Source organism: Phytophthora sojae (genome assembly GCF_000149755.1).
Source record: "Phytophthora sojae unplaced genomic scaffold PHYSOscaffold_4, whole genome shotgun sequence".
NCBI classification, from domain to species: Eukaryota; Oomycota; class Peronosporomycetes; order Peronosporales; family Peronosporaceae; genus Phytophthora; species Phytophthora sojae.
In genome coordinates, this window is record NW_009258118.1 from 7,221,204 (window position 1) to 7,241,598 (window position 20,395).

The window sequence follows — 20,395 nt, forward strand, 5'->3', positions numbered from 1 at the left end:
AAACCCTCATTCACCTGTTAGAGTACTTCAGAGCTGTGCTTTGTTTACCCCCTTCTCTTAATTTGGTGTGTTTCAGGAATGTGTTGGAACGCAAACTAGTAACCCATAGACTTCTGAGCTTGCACGATGATTAACTTGCGTTCCTGACTACTCCCCATTCGCGTTATAGACATCTGAGCACAACAAGGAGGAAAATTCTGGTTTATTAGCACGGGGTTTACATGAACTTACATCAACTTTGATACTTTTCCGCTCTATAATTTGCTCTCGCGCGCCAAATATTGTCCGTAATGTCCATGTCTTTACTGGAGCTCACTCAGCGTGCTCAGCATTACATGATATGATAGTAGGGTATGCAATATATAAGCATAGGAGCACAACAAGAGGGGCATTGCATCAAATCTGACACATGTCCCACTGTAATTTGCTCCCGCGCGTACAATATTATCAGTAACGTGGATGATTTTACTGGAACACACTCAGCATGCTCACCGTTATGTGTCATGATAGTAAGGTTTACCTCTACATCAGTCGGAGAGTCACAACAACGGTAAATCTACTAACCTGCTAGCTATCGATTCTAAAAAAAGGGGAAGATAATTTGCTCCCCACCCATCAATAATGCTTGGCTTCGGTTTTAAGTTGCTCCGTGGAACTTGTGACAGTAAGCGCTACAAGTATTGATAACGATATGGTGCGGGCGGCAGCTTTAAATAAGAATAACAACGTAGAAAGAGATCCTACTCTTCAACATAATCCATATCGATTTGCATGTGACGGTCTGATAACGTATCGAAAAAAGTTGCAGTTAAAGATTTTTTCGGTACAGCATTATGTTGCAAGCCTTTATTGTGTATGGCGCTTTCGCTTACGGTTCTCCTTCTTTTTAATCCCAGCAGTGGTCGCATTGCGTCTAGCTGCGAATTTGGGATCCTCCTCTACCTTAGCTATAAACTTGCTCTTCTCAGCCTCGAAGCTGTTAGGACGCCATACTCTACCTTCCATGGCGCAAAACGCTGGCAGCACTCTTTCCCATGCTGGCCTAGTCCCCTTGGCCACAGCAACAGCGGCCTGCATAGCATAACGGTGTGCAAACAGTCGATCTTGCTTCAAAATTACGACATTACCTGCGATTGCGACCCACTTCTCTTCGTCCAGCGTCTTGGCTTCATAGGCGAGAGTAACAGTGTGAAAGACCAAATGGTTGACGAACACGACGCCCCCAGGACTCGGTTCATCGAGTTCTCGGTTTTCCCCACGCGGATGGATCGAGCGTCCTTCATCGCGCGGAAAAACACCCAAATCTTGAATGCTTTTTGCTGACAAGGAGGCAAGTACGCTACCGTTCTGCCGTGGTCCACGTGCATGGGTGTCTCTCGGCAACCAACTTGTAGCCAAATCTCATGCGGAAATACGTGCGCCTCCGAAGACGACATTCGAATCTTAGAGTAGTAGCCTGGTATGCTTACAACGCACTGATCATTGGGACCCTCGGCATCTTCGTCGATGGCAGCTTGGGTGGCGTCCTTAATGATTTCCACAATGCTTGTGCCCTTGTTCAGCTTCAACTCGGCCCGCACATGGCTGCTTGACACTGGAAATTGATCCGCCCTACGATATCCTGCCACAGCGTTGCTTGCGCCCCTAAAGACAAGCACTGCAGCTTTAGCAGCAATTGCCACATCCATGGAGAATGAGGAGTCAACGTAGAGGTCACGGAACTCGTGCAGCTTCTTCAAAACTTCTTCCCTGTTAATGGTTTTACCACAATAATCAGCTTCTTGAACTAATTGTTTTAGCTTCGCAATGAACGGTCCATCGGCCGGCATCGTTTCTCCAACCCGCCGCTGCTGACCTGCTGTAGTTAGTCGTGCTGCATACTCTTGGTCTCGGCGGGGCGCTGGAGCTGCTGTTGGCGCTGCTGGTTGCTGCTCGTGTGACGGTGCGTTGGCTAGGACCAGTAATTTTATTGTTAGTGTGGACCACAGTGAACAAAAGTATGCATCAGGCTGCGTCTCTTTTTTTCTGTCTATTGGTGGCCCACGTGCGTGTATATTGCTGACCTAACTGGTGTATATTGACGACCTTTACTCCTACCTAATGCACCTAAACAGTGCTGAAAAAGCCAGTCATTTAGCAAAGAGCGAGCAGGATGCCACGATCCCCCGGCCAGCGCCAAGGCAGGGCGCGGACTTCCGGCACGGGGAAGGCGCTTGCCGAAGAAGATCCTGACTGGGAGTTACTGTTTCAGCTGGTTACAGATTTCAGCATGCAGCGTCGTGTACTGGCCGATGCTTCGGTTGATGACCCTGCTCGCGATATTGACACGCTGGCTGCCGACGAGAGAGAAGCTTAGATAATTTCATGAATACACAAATTCATGAATACACCTACATGTATTGCCACTTGCAAATACTTTGTCCTCTAAAATAATATGAGTGGACACGAGATAGGCGAGGGCTGTTTTAGCTTTGTGCTTTGGTGGAGGCCGCTTTTAGGCCCAGAAGCTCGGTTTGACCAGTCTAGAATGGCATTTCTGCGTTTCCAAGCCGCAGAAAAGCGTTTTGGTCGGGAGCACAGAGCCTCAAGCTTGGATGTTAGACCGTACTGGCGATACGTGTAAATCAGACCTAGGTCTGAATTAAGAGCTGACTGGATTAAAATCGAGATTATTAACGAGATAATAAGCGTGCGTTAGCCAAAATATCTGCAAACGGCAATACGTCGTTGCATTTGCATTAAACAGTTTTTTTCTGCGCGCTTACCCTGTGTATCTCGTGTACACCTAGGGTATCACGTAGGAAATCTCAAATTCGGTATACCTACCATATTTAGTTATAATGGGGGTGGTACAAAATGGGAATGAGTACTTTCCTACCTCGATCATCAATCACTTCATACAAACTTTTCATAAAGACTTCGCCCGTCTCCAAAATGGCTCCTTTTTCGGCAACCCCATTATAACTAAACCCCCACAACAACTAAATAAATACGGTAAATGTTATAGGTGCCCTGCAGCTTGTCCGACATGTACATCGTTCATCATCCGTACGTTTTGGAGTTGGCTCGCCTGTTCTCATCAATGCCGTCGATCGTAGCAATTCCTTACTCCGTTTTCTGGTGTGTACAGTATCGGGTCGTAAACACATGCGTAAACACATGCGTAATGCGATACGGCGCGGTGTCTCAGAACCACCCGCCGATTTTGTACTGACAGCGTACCATTGACCTGTAGAGCCCACCCAGATCATAATTAATCTTCCAATAAGCAAGCGCCCTGCAATTCCAAGTCCAACGATGGGCCTCCACAAGGGCTTCTTCGTCGCAGTTGCTCTCCTCGCTCTCCTCATTGTTGCCGCTCCAGCTGATGCGATCACAGATGAGTCTCAGCCCCGCGATGCAACCATCGTCGATGCCCCACTCACTGGCAGGGGTGCCAATGCTCGGTATTTACGGACTAGCACATCGATCATCAAGGCCCCCGACGCCCAGCTACCGAGTACAAAGGCTGCGATCGCATCGTCTGTCACCAAGGAAGAAGAGGAACGCAAGATCTCGACCGGTCTCAGCAAGCTCAGGCAGAAGCTGAGCAAGCGTTTTCACGATATCCCGGACTGGCTGCTTCAGCTGCAGGCTTTCCTGTCCGTCGGACTACACCACCTAACGTAAGTTTCACAGGCGTTCTGGCTGGAAATCCCGCAATCGTGCCAATACGGGAAAGCACTCGTATTTGTATCCATAAGCATATTCCTGACTCGATCAGTATCTGAGCCGCTAAAACAACTTCATAGCACCACATTTCTATAGAATTGTAAACCCTGAGAGCAAAGAATCGAACCTTCATTTAGCCTTTCTCTTTGAAAAAAGCGCCGGAGTCTGTGTGGCTCGTGCTGGGACACTGGAACCCACTAGAACAGGCTGATGAGCATAAGGTTCACGCCACTCAGTATGACCGAGATATCCGGTAAACCCACTTGCAGCTTTTTCAAAACCCTTTTTAAGGCGCTCGGGGACCCTTTCGGCCTCTGGAGCAGCTTGCCAAGACCGCTCGATATCCCTCCCTCTTCGTCGACGCCTAGCGAAGTGTGCATCAGCTGGCTGACGGATGCCTTGGTCGAGTCGTCACTCCGGAGTTGTCTCGCATCGGGACTAAGTAAGCGAGGCGCAGCTTCAATTCCGGTCGCACCATGGGGTAGGGCCTTCTTAGAAATCGCCAGAGTAACGTCGCAGCAAAAGGCCAGACACCTTGCTGAATGAACACTGTAGGGTAGGAATTAAACCAGTTCGCAGGTAACAAACCGCTCACTAGCACAGCAGACAAGTCTAGCATAGGTAGGTATAAGTTATAGGACGATTATAGCGGGACTCCTTTCCAAAAAAGCATGATGACCTTCATTTAGCCTTCTGTTCTGGTGCGTCGGTGAATCTGCTCGCAACCAGCGCTTTGTCCAAGCCCAGATTTATTGTGGCTGGTACTGGAACACTGTGGTCTCGCACGCCTCAACTATATTATGCTGAAGAGCACATGGTTCAAGTGATCAAGCATGGCCGAAGTATCCGGTAAACGCTCTTTCAGCTTTTTGAGGAGCTTGACGAGAGCGCTTGGAGATTTTTTCAGCTTCTGGGCGAGTTTGCTGAGGCCGCTTCCGAGCGCTCTTTCTTCGACAGCGCCTGATGAAGTGTCCATTACTTGGCTGCTGGATGCCTTGATTAAGTCGTGAGTCCTCAGCCGTCTCGCCTCGGGAACGCCGCCACGAATGTGGAGACTTGCGGTGGCTTCTGAGGACGCATCGTCGATTACAGCCTTCTTGATTGCGAGCGCTGGAGTAGCGTAGTTGACAAGAGTGAGGGTGATCAAAGCGATGAGGAAGGCTGTGCTGACTCCCATCGTTAAGATTGAAATTGTCCAGCGGATTGAGAGAGCGAAGTCCGATCACAAACTGATTCAGGTATAAGGTGGTGAACTGTTGTAAAACGAAGAATGAATAGATCTAGACTACTTACGGCGCCCTGGAAAAAGGAGTTTCGTCTTTCTCCGCCTCGCACCTCTTCTGGAGCTCCTCAGTCGTTGCGAAACTACCTGTTTCCAACAGATCGCCTTCAGTGTGGGGAAACATGTAGTGAATTCTTAGCGGGAGTGGAGTGGCGGCGCCCCAACTCGAAATCCGCCGCGAATTTCCGCAAGAAGTACGTAATGCTGGCCACGCGTCGCTAGGCGTCCTCCCCGCCTAGCACATTAGTCTTGAGAGCTCGGCGGATCCTTCAGCCGTGAGTACTGGATATTCCTTGAAGCAATTCGACAACCATCGACCGAGAACCTTGATGGCAAGTCTATCGGCCCCCGCATTGAACAATACCGTCGCACCTCCAATTCGGATCGAGTGAGTGGAATACCGCTCGGGATTGAGACCTTCGATTCTTGCAGCGTCCTTGATAATTGCCGCAATTTCTCGAGCGCTAATACCACCTAATTGGCCTGTTGTCAAGGCGGGTTGATCCAGATGAGTTCCAAACACTGCTGCTGCCTTGAGTATCCATCGGGCCGCTCGAACGGGACAAAGGACGCTATCGCCCGACTTCTGGTGGTAGCGAAGCTCTTCCCTGCCGAACTGATTATTCTTTGCACCACACAGACGAATACCCACCCGAGTCGCTTTGCGCGGGGTCGCGCGTTGATTCTGATTGTCCAAGAAGCAAATATCTCCAAGTCGTAATATATAGTCGTGGTGACGCCGGCCAATAAACAGGTATTCTGATCTCCGAAGTAAAAAGAAGTATGCAAGCAGCATTCCACCCCACGCGAGCATGTTGCGAGGTTGCTGGAAGTCAAGCATTGTACTCGCACGCCGTAGAAGCTTGGGTGACAGCGGATGCTGCTTGGAATCGGGGTTCGTGAACCTCCGGATGCCGCGGAGTAGCAACGCGTGGCTCGCGTTCACACCCGGGTCATACCCGAGATTGTAGCGGTGATACCACCGAACAGCACACAATTTGGCGCAGATAGTTGAGTATGAATTTCCTTGGCCGGCCATATTCATCCCAAAGCGCCACAGATACACCGTGAATGAACCGAGCTGCGCTGCATTTTTGTCCAGATCATGCTCCGATAGCCAGATGGGGTAGTTCAACCAACGGCACCAGGTTGTCCATTGACCCCATGCGCTCTTGTAGTGAGCTCGGCTTGACTCGGCCAACGCCCCAGCGCGTAGTATCGCTCCCAAAGAGTCGAGAACGTCCTGTAGCCGGGTGGCACTCTCACCTGGGTCCATGCAGACGACATATTAGTAAAAAGGTCAGCTTTCGTCGGAGACTGCCACACCCGAGACCCAGTGTCTGCCATTATGTTCTCCACGCCGGGGATATGCGAGGCCGTCACGAAAAAGTTGAAACGAATTTCCATCAAACTTAACAGGCGAAGCAGTATCTGCGCCGTGGCATTCCTGCTCGCCCTTCGATTCGTCCACGATACAGCCGACTGATTGTCTATGCGGAGTCGAATGTGGTGCTGACGGTCGGGCTCAACACAAGCCCAGCGTTCTCCCCAGACCACACAAGAAAATACCGCACTCATCAACTCGCGTAGGTTTATTCCATAGTCGCCAGAGCCGTCATGCTTGAAGGCTTCAATCTGCAGCAGCTCTTCCGAGCTAAAGGGAACTTGGATAAATTCTCGTCGTGAGGGCCAGAGTGCGCACAAACCCAAGTCACTTGCATCCATAACAATACAGAAGTCGGGTGGTTGTGTCATCGTAAATCGTCCTAGGGGTATCCAGTTTAGTGTTGCAGTTCGCAGGATTAGCCGAAACCAGTGTAGGTCGTCCCGCGCTCCTTCATTGACGGCGACACTCGAGAAACGATGAGCCGAGCGGGCTAAAGCTGCCAAACGCTGAAAGAACGTAGCTGCGGAGCGAATACACGTTACCACGTGGCGCAAACTCCCCAGCAGCTTCTCGAGCTTCGTCCGCGTGGTGTGTGTGGATGCCAGCAGCGCGTCGACTCGTGTGATGGCCTTCGTAACTTTGTCCTGGGGCATCGTCACATACAACGCAGATGTATCCCATACCAGTCCGAGTGCTTTACAACGAGTTGATCACGATGTAAACTTATCTTCATTCACCGCCTCGGGACCCAGCACGGCAATCATCGCTCCACGTAATGCCAGATCTGCTTCCTCCAACCTCGAACCTACATCCGGCTCAATCGAATTGTGATCATCGCACCATGTTTTCGCGTCGAAGTACGTATTGGCTGGTCCCGGTTGGTTAGACCAGCGAGGTTTGGAAGTAGAGTACAGGTGGGTAATTGCCGCTCCTGCCAGCCAATAGTGCATTGGCGAAAGTTTCCAGCCAAACGGGCAAGAGAGGTCAATCACAAGTACCCCGAGCTCCGGTATCACCCCTGCGAATCATCCGACATGATCAGCATGTATAGGGATATTACGAAATGCGCCGTTAACATCACCAGACATCATTTTGGTCCGTCCCGGAAATTCAGCATTGACATCGAGGATACGACGGGCCAGAGTTGGCGGGCCATCGTATTGAACTGGTCGAGATCCTGAGTATTCTCATTGACGGACGCTCCCTTGGGGTATGACAGATCGTGCATCTTCGGAAAGAGGCAGCCCTCCTTTCTCTGTCGCGCCAAAGGGGCTGCATGTGATCCCGGACAATATGCTGAGGAGGTCGATGTCGAGCACAAGATACTGGTTTTTGTCCTGACCATTACGAATGTTTTTCACAGTCGAGTTCAGCGCCTCCGACATCGATGCGTGATTCGATGGAGCTGTTGTCTGGGATTCAAACTCGGTTTTCCACCCCGGAACAACACCACGGTGGACGACCTGCTCCCATTGGCGGTGGTAGGCGTACGTAGCCCAGCTTGGTAAATGGGATGGGATCTCCAACGCTTTGTTGGGGCGCGGATCTGATGTTGTTTCACCACGGAGAAGACGTACAAACTCGGGCAGGCCCATACCCGACCGTCGAATGAAGTCACTGTAGACCTGCTGTTTCTTGCGGTCGAGTGAATACGGGGTGGAATTCTGCCCGGCCGGGTCTTGTGACCTCGGGTGAGATAGCGATAGACCATACTCAGCAAGTCGAACGTCCAGTCCAGCTCGCGCAGCCTCGCGATGATAAGTCAGTAGCTTGTGGCGGACTGCCAGTGTAGCTTGGTGACGGCGGTACTGCTGTGAAATGAACGCTTGCTGAGACTGATCGCTTGCTTCTATGCCTTGGTGAGTGCCTTCACCCCGGTGCGTGGCGGGGATGTCACCCGCGTTTGGGAGACCAGCATAGCTCGTGGCCCTACCACTGGTTGCAGGGGAAACCACCGTGAGACTTCCACCCATGTTGTTGTCGAGATCTGCGTGCAGTGACGGAGACTTGTTTATTAGGTCTGACTCCGACCTTGCGCTGCCCTCGGTGACGGGTCTCGACAGGAAAAATATACCGTCACCGAGGGGGGAGTAGGACCGTCACGCGTCGTCTGGTTCTTTCGCCAACCTTGCGAACTCCGGCTTGAAACCTCCGTAGCAGCAAATAATCACATCTCGAACCTCCGACGGCAAACGGTCGGGGCAAAAATGACCTCTATCCTTGGAGAAGCATCCATCACGGCGGCTCGGGCAACCAATTCTGGACAAATATTTCATACAAAGAGACTTGCCATTCAGTACCGGGAGCATCTTCAACAGTGCCTCTGTGATCTCGGCTCGTTCTCGTTTCACCTCTTTCACTGGGCGCTTGTGTTGGAGATCGCAAGAGCTGGCGCCACCTGCGATGAGTGCAGTGGCGACGATAACGGCCTGCGACGACCACAACGACCCCTCCAGCTACACAACACGAAACTACCGATGCATATTAGCCTAGCACAGACATCCTAGCATCATCCAACCTAACTCATTCTGCAATACACCAGGTGCGAGGCACCACTACAAGGAGCAACCGTGCAGGATCAACGAGTGCTCCCTTCAGGTTATGAGCCCAACTGGCTCGCCTTCTGCAGCGACCAGTGAAGACTTCGAAGACTCGCGAGGCGACCACGAAGACCTTGAAGAATACTCGGAGGCACGAGGTGCTAACGAGGCTGACGAAGACCACCAAGACGGAAGGAATACTCGCCTAGGACTGCCAGACGACCTGCACTTCGACCCTTCGGACCAAGAGACAATGGAGCAGCACGACCAGCTCCAGTTCATCCTTCGACTGCAGTCCGAGCTGGCAGAACTGAAGAAGCAGCTCGCGACGCGAGCGCCCCGTTCCCCCTCCATGTCGGATACTAGCATGGAAACCGCACCTCCATCACCGAAGAAGCCTAAAATCAAGGACGTACGCTGCTCGAACTTCAAGGGAAACGAGGTTTACCCTGGGTTAGGAGCTGGCTTCGAGAATTTCATCCACGAGTTCGAGCATGCTATAAGGACGGAGGAGCTCGTGAACGGATCCACCTGGACCGACGACATCAAGGCATCGGTGATTGTCAACTTCCTCGAGGGGAAAGCGTCTAGGTACTATCACAAGAAGAACTCAGAGTGGCTGCGCCGTCATAATGGTGACAGCATGCCGTACTCAGATGTGAAGCGCGCGATGCGTGCAGAGTTTGGCTGTAAACTAAGCCAACTCGAACTCAGCACGAAGATGCAGTATAACAAGCGTGAAGGCGATACGTGGCATGACTACCTGGAATACTTGAACTTCATCGAGAGCCTCATGGAAGGTGATCAGACCAAGATGGTCATGGAGGTGTTCGGAAACAATGCATGCCCCGAGTTAGCGCCCACGCTGTTGTCTTCAGTGCCCGACGACGCAAGCGATTACGTTGCGGAAACCGATCGCATGAGGCGACTGCTACACAAGCTGAACGGTGACGGGCGCAGATGTGGTGCGAAGCGAGATGAACGCAAAAACCGTCATGCTGACCGCCGGAACCCGAATTCACATGGCCACCGCAGCGGAAATCGCCACAATGATGATCAGCATTGGCGTAACCAGCGAAACAACAACGACAACTCGGATCGACGTCCGCAGCAGCAAAATAGCGGCCAAGCCTTTGCCGCCGCTGGTCATCGTGGTGAAATACATTGCCATGTGTGCGGGAAGCCTGGTCACAAGATTTTCACGTGTCCACTCGTGGAACAGGCAAAACAACTAGCCACAAGAGGAAGTGCGAACGTAGCCGCTGCTGATGATGACGACACATCCAGAGATTCTGATGATGAAGGCTATGTCTGGGTCGCTGCCGACGGTGCCGAGCGCGGTGCTTCTGCCACGAGAGGAAATGTTTGGACAGTGGATTCGGGAGCAACTCACCACCTTTGCATCGACCGTGACCAACTTTGCGCGATAGAGCCAGCATTCCTGTCGGTGCGAGTGGCGAATGGAGATCTTGTCGCCGCTACTGAGAAGGGAAAGACTGTCATCACGACGATGGCAGAAGGAGTGCCTCGTACTGTCCTGCTAGAAAACGTGTACTTCGCAAAAGGTATTGACCGCAACCTGATTTCAGTGGCTCAACTCACCGCTCGAGGCTACACCTACACCTTTGGTGAGGAGCAGTGTACAATTACGAACAAGACGGGCAAGATTGTTGCCGAAGTGGGTAATTCAGCCTCGACTGGGCTTTGGTCTGTTGGAATCGAGCAAGGCGCGGCCTCCTTCGCAGCAATGACGACCTCTACGCTTCAGCAGTGGCATGAACGCCTGGGGCACGTGAGCTACCAGGATCTGGTACGCATGATTGACAAAAACCTCGTTGAAGGCATGGTTGCCTCTAATCGGAAGGTGGATTTCTGCATGAACTGCGCTGAAGAGAAACAAGCTCGACGCGCGAAGAACAAGCAGGATACTTCTACATCTGCCCCAACGGACGAACTGGGCGCTACCTTGTGCGTTGACCTGAAGACGGACATGATCCCGGATCGGCTCGGTCACAAACACATTTTGACTATTGTAGACCACGCTACGAACTACAATCGCGTCTACTGGCTCCGCAAAAAGAGCGACGCGGAAGGGCATTTGGAGGACTTTGTTAGCGAATTTGAGCGGCAATACGACACCAAGGTGAAGATGATTCGCTCAGACGGTGGTGGTGAATTTGGCAGCACCAGACTCGGCCGCTTCCTCCGCAACCGGGGTATTCTCCACCAAGAAACGGAGGCGGGCACGTCATCATCAAATGGAAAAGCAGAGCGTTTTCACCGGACTGTCATGGATTCCGCCCGAGCGATGCTCTGGGCCTCGGCATTGCCACAGCGATTTTGGGGCGATGCTGTTCTGTATGCGAGCTACATTCGCAACTATCTGCCGACTCGAGCGAACGCCGACCATGCGTCTCCCATTGAGGCCCTCTCCGGAAAACGACCCAGTGTCTCGCACATCCTCAAACGGCTCGAAGTGTACGAGCCACATCGCTCATGCAACGAAGCGATCAGCGAAAAAGCGCGCTGAAAGAGGAGTTGTTATTGGCATCGACTTCAAGAAGAAAGCGTACCGTGTTCTCATCCCGCGAACCAAACGTGTTATTTCTACAACACACATCCGGAACGTTGACCGTCTGGACTCGCGAGCCGTGGGGCGATACATGGACGCCGTCGACGCAGACAATAGCGGCGAGGAGGAGGATGCTGGCGATCAATAGTACGAAACCAACACCCCACATGACGCTAATGGTGAGGAAGCACGGGCTGGTAGCCCTGCAGAGCAGCATCAACTTACGTCGCGTGCCATCCAGCGCATCTTTGGCCTGAATCAAGGTACACGAGCACTACTACGCGATGACTTTCGGCTGCCCCAATCTTTTCTCGAAGAGTTCGCCACTCCGGCATCTGTCCTGCTCACTATCGTACTCAAGGAGGGTACTGCCTTTGCGGTACTACTAGAGCGTGACGGGATCAAGGAGCCAGTAACTGTGGAGGAGGCAATGAACAGCCCGTAGTGGCAGGAGTGGTGGCGGGCAATCGAAGAAGAGCTTCGAGCAATATCGAAGAACGCTACCTGGGAAATTGTGGATATTCCTACTGATGGAAATCTGATAAGTGCAAAATGGGTGTTAAGCTCAAGTTTGACAACAAAGGCGAATTGGAACGGTTCAAAGCGCGGCTGGTAGCGCGCGGCTTCACTCAAAAGTTTGGCATTGACTTCGCAGAGACCTTTGCGCCCGTGCTCAAGATCGCGAGCCTGCGGTTCATTGTGGCCCTCGCATCTCAGTGGCATGCCGTCATTCGACAAGGAGATGTTCCTAACGCATACCTGCGAGCAGACCTCGATCGACCCATCTACATGCGCGCCCCTGTCGGACTCCAATTACCCAAGGGCAAATGCCTACTGCTGCGAAAGAGTCTGTACGGCCTTAAACAGAGCGGCAAGTTGTGGAACGACACTATACACCGCTACTTACTGGAACTTGGCTTCAGGAGGAGCCAACTCGACCCGTGCTTGTATTTTCGTTGGCATGAAGGCAAGCTAACTGTACTGGGCCTCTACGTCGATGATGTGGTGGTCGTCAGCCAGCGTGAGGGCGATTCCGACTGGACGATGCAGAAGCTCGCCGACCAATTTCAGATCAAGGACATGGGTCCAGCCAAGAAGTGCTTGGGAATTAACATTGAGCAGAGCGACTGCGGCATCTACCTCCACCAGACAGCCAATATTCACGGTTTGCTGGCAAAGTGCGGTATGGAGAATAGCCGCCCCGTGACTACGCCGATGGAGTCAACTCGGGACCTGAACGGAGAGGCCAGCGAGCCCTTCTACGACACTAGCATCATGCGGGAGACCATTGGGTCACTACTATGGATTAGCAACTGCACTCGACCAGACATCACGATGCCTGTGAACTTCCTGGCGCGTTTCGTCTCAACGCCTACGTCCACTCATTGGACTGCAGTCAAACGTATCCTGCGCTACTTGCGCGGCTCGCACGAGTTGAGGTTGCACTTTCCCCGGCCGCAGGCACCCCGACACACTATTGAGGCAGCCATCTTCAGCGATGCAGATTGGGCCGGGGCCAAGGACGCAAAGTCGACTTCAGGAGGACTACTCACCATCAACGCCATGCCCATTTCGTGGTACAGCAAGAAACAATCTACGGTCGCCCTCTCTACAGCCGAGGCTGAGTACATCGCTGGGGCGACGGCAGTGCAGGACTGCTTGTGGGTGAAGCAGCTCCTGAATGAACTTGAGCTGCACGGCAAAGATGATAGTATCGACATGTACATCGACAACCAGAGCGCGATCAAGAACATGGAGAACGACGTGACGACTGCACGCATGAAGCACATCAACATAAAATTCCACTTCATACGCGACGCCATTCGCAAGAAGGAGGTCAGCGTGACCTATTGCCCTACGACTGAGATGAAGGCCGACATGTTCACGAAGCCCCTCGGCGCAACCCTACACGGGCGCAACCTGGCCATGATCAAGCTTATCAACCCGCACAACGAGAAGCTGTAGACTCGGATCATCTTGGTCGAGGAGGACTGTTGGAGATCGCAAGAGCTGGCGCCACCTGCGATGAGTGCAGTGGCGACGATAACGGCCTGCGACGACCACAACGACCCCTCCAGCTACACAACACGAAACTACCGATGCATATTAGCCTAGTACAGACATCCTAGCATCATCCAACCTAACTCATTCTGCAATACACCAGGTGCGAGGCACCACTACAAGGAGCAACCCGTGCAGGATCAACGAATGCTCCCTTCAGTTTGGCATTGACTTGTCGCGACGCTGCTCGACCAGGCTGGCTGTGGTGACCACGCTCAAGTACCGCTAGTTGTTTCTCGGACTGCGCAAGCCGGCACTCATTGACGACCTGCATTAACCGCGTAAAGGAGACATCCCCTTCGTGAAATGATTCATGAACGGCTTGAGCTGCTTCAATCTGGTCTTGTGCCAGCAGAAGTCTCATCGATTCAAAGCGCTCGTCCACCCAATGAACCAACTCGGATCGTGCTTCGGGGATGCCAAAGCTGCGGCTCAGCCTTGAACGAGTCAACTTGGAAACAAACTCGCGTGCCTTCTCCACTATGTTTGCCACGAATGGGAGGTAGATTATCTCAGTCACTGCTGCTAGACCCGACAGTGCAGAGGCAATCGATGCTAAATCCGGCGGTGCACCCAACTTAGGCAGCTTGTTCTTCCGTGAAAAATCAGACATATCGCACGATTGAACACGTTGACGGCGCTCCATGTCCGTCAATCCTCCAAAATGCATGGTACTCAGACCACGCATACCGAAATCCCAGCACAGAAATCCACAGATGACGGCCGGGTGTGGTAGTATGTCAGTCGACCGGAGGCGAACCTGCAGTGTTTCCGCCAGAAGTTGATAGCCCAATCTAGCATACGTACCATTTATTAGCTGGCGGTTGATCTGGCGCTGTATTGCAGTCGGGCGAAACTGTGCCTTGGTGTCTGCCGCGCCGCTGGTCGCCCCGTCAGATGTAGTCGATGCTGGCTGGTTCAGCGACAGGAGACGATCGATCTGGCGCACCATCGCAGGGTTCGTAGCGTACGTATCACGGAGCGTTGAGAGCGAATTCATATCGTCCGTCAAAGCCTCGCGAATGTCACGTGTACGCTTGCGCGATGCAATAGGTGCTGACAAGGGCGGCGAAGCACTTGGGCGATGCATGTCAGGCTGGGGGACATCGTCGTCATCATCCTCGTCCGAATCTCTTAAAGCGGCCGCCATTGAAGTCATTGCTGGTTCTACGGCTCCTGTTGCGCCGCGCGTCGGGATCCTGGCACCCAGCGAAGGAACCCCAGGGGTCCCGAGTGTTGGAGTCTCGAAGATGGAGTCGCCGAGAGCTACCCCTCGCGGGATCCGGCGTCCACCCTCCTTGTAGTACGCGTAGTCAAGAACATACTTAGTCGAGACACGGCAGATTCGTCCTTTTGAGGCATCGTAGAGCACAATTGTGCTGTCCTCGTCCATCAACGGAGCTTGTAACTTCTCGAGAATCGACTTCGAGCGTCTTGTGGCTCTGCAGCCCACGCCTTTAAAGTGGTTGAGAGCTGCCGCGTGAATGGCTCGCATCTCAGCGGGCATTAAGTCGATGATTGGTCGATTGTTGCAGGGTCGCAACGTGTATGGCGCGTACTCCAGCGCTTCGATCTCGTGTTCCTTGAAGGAAACGGTTCGACATCTTCTCCGAACGAAATATGCAGTACCCCGCCATGAACCAGCGTGCCCCAGCTGTAGCCGGCAACAGCTCCGTAGTTCCAGGAAGGCGCTGCCGATGGAGGGACCCGCGCAACGCAGGCACACGCTCCAACATAGGTTCCGATCCCACCTGTGGCTTCTTCCTCCGATACAGCACGCAGTAGCATCTCCGACCTTGGGCGCCGGACCTCAAAATCGCCTAAGGCGCTCCATCTCCCCGAATTAACGCGGCGAACGTCGACAACGGACGCTGCGTCGTCTCCGTCCAGTAGCTCCGCTTGACCATATGCATAGCCACGTGTGTCCAGTAGACCGGGCTTGAACAGGGCAAACACTGAGCGGGTGGCCATGGGTTTGGGCGCGAAAGGCTGCTTCTTGTGCGCTTGAAGGGTCGCTTCTTGGCTACCAGCTAAAACGAAGAATGAATAGATCTAGACTACTTACGGCGCCCTGGAAAAAGAAGTTTCATCTTTCTCCGCCTCGCACCTCTTCTGGAGCTCCTCAGTCGTTGCGAAACTACCTGGATCTGGCGGTGCGAAACCACTCTTCGGCAGGATATCCGCCAAACTCGACATCATTCGCCTCAATTCCGCCTAGGAGATCCTCACTACCGTTCGAGTGCAAAAAGAGCAATGTCACCCTCGCAGCGCTTATCACCACAGCAGCAGCGGCCACGTTTTAGGAAAGTGCGTGTGCATCCAACGAAGGACATCAAGACAGCCTCGAGCTGCTGCAGCTTCAACAAATGCTGCGTTAGGCTCGGCGCACTCTGGACGGTGAATTAGGAGCCACTTCGCAGTCTTAGGATAGTGTGACGGGGCACACAGCACTTCTTAACAGAGGAAGCAGGAGTATACAAACGCCAAGTGAACAGCCGTTCACGTGTCCCTGGTCTGAAGGGGACGACTTGACTTGAAAAGCGGTAGATCTAAGACTGAATGTATTTATAGGTTGGTATAGATTTAGCCTGCATACAAATCCTAAGTTCCCTATAGTTTGTGTCATACAAAATGTATCTGTTGGCTCTGAGGCCACTTGGGTCACTATCCAGGGGAGTGACCGATGTAGCCATCCCGGAATAGTGACAGGGTCACTATTCCATGTAACCCCGTTACATCCTCCCCCACTTAGATTGGATCTTATCGACCAATCAGAGCGAGGTTACGCCGGCGACTCACATTTCACTCGCAAAGTCGAAATCCATCGACAACGGCGCGAGCTCTGGCGCCTCGGCTCCCGGGCCTCGCAGAGGAACTGGCGCATCGCCGAGCAAGCCGCAGGGTCTCCACGTCGACCGGAAGCATGCCTCCAAAGCGCAGTGCGCGTAGTGCGAAAGCACCTCCGAAACCGCGGGCCGTAGGGCCGAAGACCAGGGCGGCCAAGGCCAAGGACGAGTTGTCCGCGCTGATGGAGGCCACGAAGGCGGCCGAGGAGGTGGTGCGCTCTCGTAGCAGCACGCCGGAGAGTGGCCGTCAGACCGGGGCTCGGAGCAAGTCTCCTGACGCCGCGCAAGGCAAGGAGGAGAGTCCTCGGGGCCATAAAAGCCCGGCTCGCGACTGGGAAGCCGCCGTCTTTGACTGCACGATGGTCCAGTACTCCGGTGAGAGTTCACCCGACGACGAGAACGTCTCGGAGGGCAGCACGCACGCTGCCGAAGGCACGGAGCTGGTGGCAGACGACATGACCAACGCGTCGGCCGACGCAAAGGCCTCGTCAGAGAAGGAGGCGGAGGACGCCGAGTCCGGCTCAGGCGACAGCAAGCAGTCGCAAGACGCCATGACCGACGCTGGGTTCGTGGCCGAGAAGTCGCCGAGCGACGCGGGCTCCAAGCCCAAGGAGGTGCTGGCATCGAAGCATCTGACGCTGGCACGAGGTCGTGAGCGTGCCCAAGCGTCGAAAGCGGCTGCCGCTGCGAAGGCCGCCGAGGCCAAGGCGAAGAAGCGTTCAGCTTCCAGGTCGCCTCGCGGCTCCAGCTCCAAGCTGTTCATCGACTTGGAGTCTGAGGACGAGGAGGGTGCCGTCCACGAGCCCAAGGAGCTCTCCAACAACCTCGACGAGCAGCAGCAGCAATACCACGCTGCTAGCTCGGGTGCGAATGCCAGGCAGCCGACTGCCACGATTGCCATCGAGTCTTCTTCAGGCGAGGATGCCACGTACCCGCAGGGCTACTTCCCGCCCGAGCCTGGCACTGGTGCGCCAGCGCTGTTGGAGAAGCTCTCGGTTCCTCGTGGCCTTATCGGCAGGTACACCTCGAGGGGTTCCTATGAGCGTGCTCTTGTTGAGAAAGAGCCACTCTTTCTTGGCGACGTTGAAGTCGCCCGGTGTGTGCTACTAGCACCACACAAGCTCACACTGAAGGAGTTCACCACGCTTCGCAAGAAGCCGGAGGACAAGGGTGGACTCCATCCTGTGTGGGGTTTCCACTGGGTCATGCCGAATGACAACATGAGCTGGAGCGAGGTGGAAGACCTCTTCTGGCGCTACGTCTAGCGCAAAGGGTATTCTGACCAAGTGTTCAAAGAACTCCGTGAGGATCACACTCTGTCCGCAATCCTGGACGTGCGCGAGCTCCACATCGAGTTCGCTCAACTCGTGAGCAAGCGCAAGCTCCACTCGCAAATGGACGAGCTGAAGCAAGAGGCGAGAGCCAAAGCTCGTGAAGAGCGTGGGCGTGGTGCGACTACGTCTGCTACCGTGTCCCGGGTACCGGCCAAGAAGCCAAGGACTACTTACGAAGCTGCCGCTGCTTCTCGTCCCATATCGCAACACCCTTCGGGCAGTCTGCCTGGAGCTGCTCAACGGGCTCCCACGAGTTATCCGACTCAGGGTAACCCCTCCACTTCACGAGCAGCTGGCGCTTGCCATGGAGCCGCCGCTCCCGGACGACTCGTTCCACGTGGTAGTGGATCTGCCCATTACGATCAAGGAGGGCCGGCGGTGGCCTCGCACGGCCATGGCTACGAGCCTGAGGCGACGCAGCCGTATGCTGGGGCCCCGAGTCAGGTGGTGGCCCTGCAGCAAGAGGAGATTCGTCTTCTCCGGGACCGTGTGTACGTCCTCGAGGTCGCGCTTGGTGTCGGCCTTAGTGGCGAGGCTGCCGCTCGTGCTGGTCAGCCTGGTGCCGTGGAGCGGCTCCGTGAGGATGTTGCCTCGCTCTATCAAGAAACTCGCAGTCTCCATGGCCGTGTGGATCGTCGAGCCGACCTGCCATCTTACGACTCGCTGCGAAACCATCTCGCTGGGCGTCGGGCCGAGCGTCATGACCACGCGCCGTATCCGGAGCAGCAGCAGCCCCACTCGTATCAGGCCCAGTTTGGCCAGGGCTCGTACGGGGTCCCTGAGTATGCTGCTCCGATGTACGCCGCGCCGTCTTACGACCAGCGAGCGTATCAGGCGCCTTACCGCGACCCGACGCCGCGCTTCGAGGAGCTGCGCTCTTCTCCACCGGGCCACCCACCGCTTCCTGCGGGGCAGCCAGAGCCAGAGGGTCATGGTACCTCTTAAGACGACCCACGTAAAACGTCGGGTGAGTCGTCATCGACTTGGGCAAGTCTATGGTGTACGCCGCGCCATGCCGGCTGAGGACCGTGAAGGGTCCAATGAAGCGGTGCTTCAGCTTGTTGCTCTCGACCGAGCTAACAGTGTTTAGCGCTAGGTTTCTAGTATCTAGGAGAACTAAATCCCCAATCTTAAACACGTTCATGTTTCCTCTTCCATTTCGGTCAGAGTACTCCTTCTGTTTATCTTGGGCTTGCGCCATGGTGTCTCGCACCCTGCTGATTATGTTCAATCTGTCTTCGGCAAACGAGGACAGTTGCTTCCGCAAGGTGGCTGGATTCACGTCCGAGACTTGGGAGGAAAAAGTTTTCCGAGCCTCTCCCCCACTTAGGACCGAAGCCCCGGTACTGCCTCGTAATGTGAGCAGCACCTGAGGGTGGCGCAACCCGTTCAGATAAAGGGCGTAAAGCCCGTCGATGCATGTACCGCATTGTTGAGTGCGAACTCAACCATGGGCAAGCGATCAGCCCAAGAGCGGGGCATCTCCGCGCAGATACTGCGGAGCGTGTCTTCGAGCACGCGATTTACGCGCTCCGTCTGGCCATCCGTCTGCGGGTGGTCCGCCGTCGACATCGACAGTCGTGTGCCGAGAAGGCGAAACAGCGTCTGCCAGAACGTAGTGGTGAACCGCGGGTCTCGATCAGAGACAATGGTCTCGGGCAGACCGTGGTGTCGGAAGACACAGTCCATGAACAGGCGAGCGACCTCGTCGCCAGTGACGGTGTCACGAACTGGAGCAAAGTGGACCATCTTGCTCAGACGGCACACGAAGGCAACAACACCAGTGTTGCCACGGTCATCGGCCGGAAGTCCGAAGACAAAGTCGAGACTCATCGACTTCCAGCAGTCCGCTGGGACCGGCAGGCTCTGCAATGGTGCCGAGGCGTGACCTGCAGGCTTCACGCGCTGGCACGTCTCGCACGTACGGACGTAGGTGGCGACCCACTTGTACATGTGACGCCACCAAAACATCTGCGAGACAGACGCGTACGTCTTCTCACGGCCGAGATGGCCACTGGATGGAGCGTCGTGCGCCTCCATCAGGATGTCGTACTTGAGATCCTCGTCGTTGGGCACGACAATACGGGGAGGATCCTCGAGCTCGACCCTATAGTGGAGCAAACCGTCAGCCCACTCAAAGCGGTGCAGCCTTGCACGTTGTCGGGGCGTGAGCCACTCGGCCTTGGCTTCCGAGCCAGCGGCCAAGAACCGCACAAGAGGTCCGAGACTGGCATCGTCTCGGTACCCCAGCTTGATGCGATCATACAGATTCGTCGTGACCCGACTAATATGAGCAAGCTCGTAGTCGGGTCGGCGCGGGCAAGCACGTTCAACTTGCCCGGCTTGTACTCGACACGGAAGTTGTATTCCGCGAAGAATGACAGCCAACGCGCCATCCGCTGTGAGAGATGCGGCGTGTTGACGGCAGTCCGCAAGGACGCGTGGTCTGTATAAACGACAAAGGGCGTCGAGTCCAGGAGGTGCACTCGAAACTTGACAAGAGCGTACTTCATGGCAAGTTGCTCCTTGTCGTGGACTGGATAGTTCTGTTCGGCTGCCTTGAGTTGCCTGGACTGGAACGAGATGACCCGTTCGGGGCCTTCATCGTCGGCCTGCAATAGCGCACAGCCAATTGCGTAGTCAGACGCATCACAGACTACGC

The 20,395-nt window shown here is 54.3% G+C and overlaps 7 protein-coding genes across 7 annotated transcripts; 1 reads left to right on the forward strand and 6 right to left on the reverse strand.

Annotated features, from left to right (window-relative positions):
* Positions 1-846: 846 nt before the first annotated feature.
* Positions 847-1,829, reverse strand: PHYSODRAFT_315400 (hypothetical protein; the record flags this gene model as incomplete). Its single annotated transcript, XM_009529678.1, has 3 exons — positions 847-1,166; positions 1,214-1,387; positions 1,616-1,829. 3 exons carry the CDS (start codon positions 1,827-1,829, stop codon positions 847-849), a joined length of 708 nt encoding a protein of 235 aa, XP_009527973.1.
* Positions 1,830-3,297: 1,468 nt separating this feature from the next.
* PHYSODRAFT_286135 (hypothetical protein) lies at positions 3,298-3,669 on the forward strand (the record flags this gene model as incomplete). The annotated part of the gene is made up of 1 exon (XM_009529679.1): positions 3,298-3,669. The coding sequence occupies one exon, from the start codon at positions 3,298-3,300 to the stop codon at positions 3,667-3,669; it is 372 nt and encodes a 123-aa protein (XP_009527974.1).
* An 835-nt stretch (positions 3,670-4,504) lies between these two features.
* On the reverse strand, positions 4,505-4,888 carry PHYSODRAFT_301379 (hypothetical protein; the record flags this gene model as incomplete). Its single annotated transcript, XM_009529680.1, has 1 exon — positions 4,505-4,888. One exon carries the CDS (start codon positions 4,886-4,888, stop codon positions 4,505-4,507), a length of 384 nt encoding a protein of 127 aa, XP_009527975.1.
* Positions 4,889-5,471: 583 nt separating this feature from the next.
* Positions 5,472-6,113, reverse strand: PHYSODRAFT_441348 (hypothetical protein; the record flags this gene model as incomplete). Its single annotated transcript, XM_009529681.1, has 1 exon — positions 5,472-6,113. A coding segment is annotated over one exon (642 nt), but the record flags the coding sequence as incomplete, so codon positions are not given.
* A 1,454-nt stretch (positions 6,114-7,567) lies between these two features.
* Positions 7,568-8,353, reverse strand: PHYSODRAFT_332644 (hypothetical protein; the record flags this gene model as incomplete). The annotated part of the gene is made up of 1 exon (XM_009529682.1): positions 7,568-8,353. One exon carries the CDS (start codon positions 8,351-8,353, stop codon positions 7,568-7,570), a length of 786 nt encoding a protein of 261 aa, XP_009527977.1.
* A 171-nt stretch (positions 8,354-8,524) lies between these two features.
* PHYSODRAFT_464980 (hypothetical protein) lies at positions 8,525-8,749 on the reverse strand (the record flags this gene model as incomplete). Its single annotated transcript, XM_009529683.1, has 1 exon — positions 8,525-8,749. A coding segment is annotated over one exon (225 nt), but the record flags the coding sequence as incomplete, so codon positions are not given.
* A 5,544-nt stretch (positions 8,750-14,293) lies between these two features.
* On the reverse strand, positions 14,294-15,524 carry PHYSODRAFT_301381 (hypothetical protein; the record flags this gene model as incomplete). Its single annotated transcript, XM_009529684.1, has 3 exons — positions 14,294-14,313; positions 14,361-15,135; positions 15,183-15,524. 3 exons carry the CDS (start codon positions 15,522-15,524, stop codon positions 14,294-14,296), a joined length of 1,137 nt encoding a protein of 378 aa, XP_009527979.1.
* Positions 15,525-20,395: the final 4,871 nt, after the last annotated feature.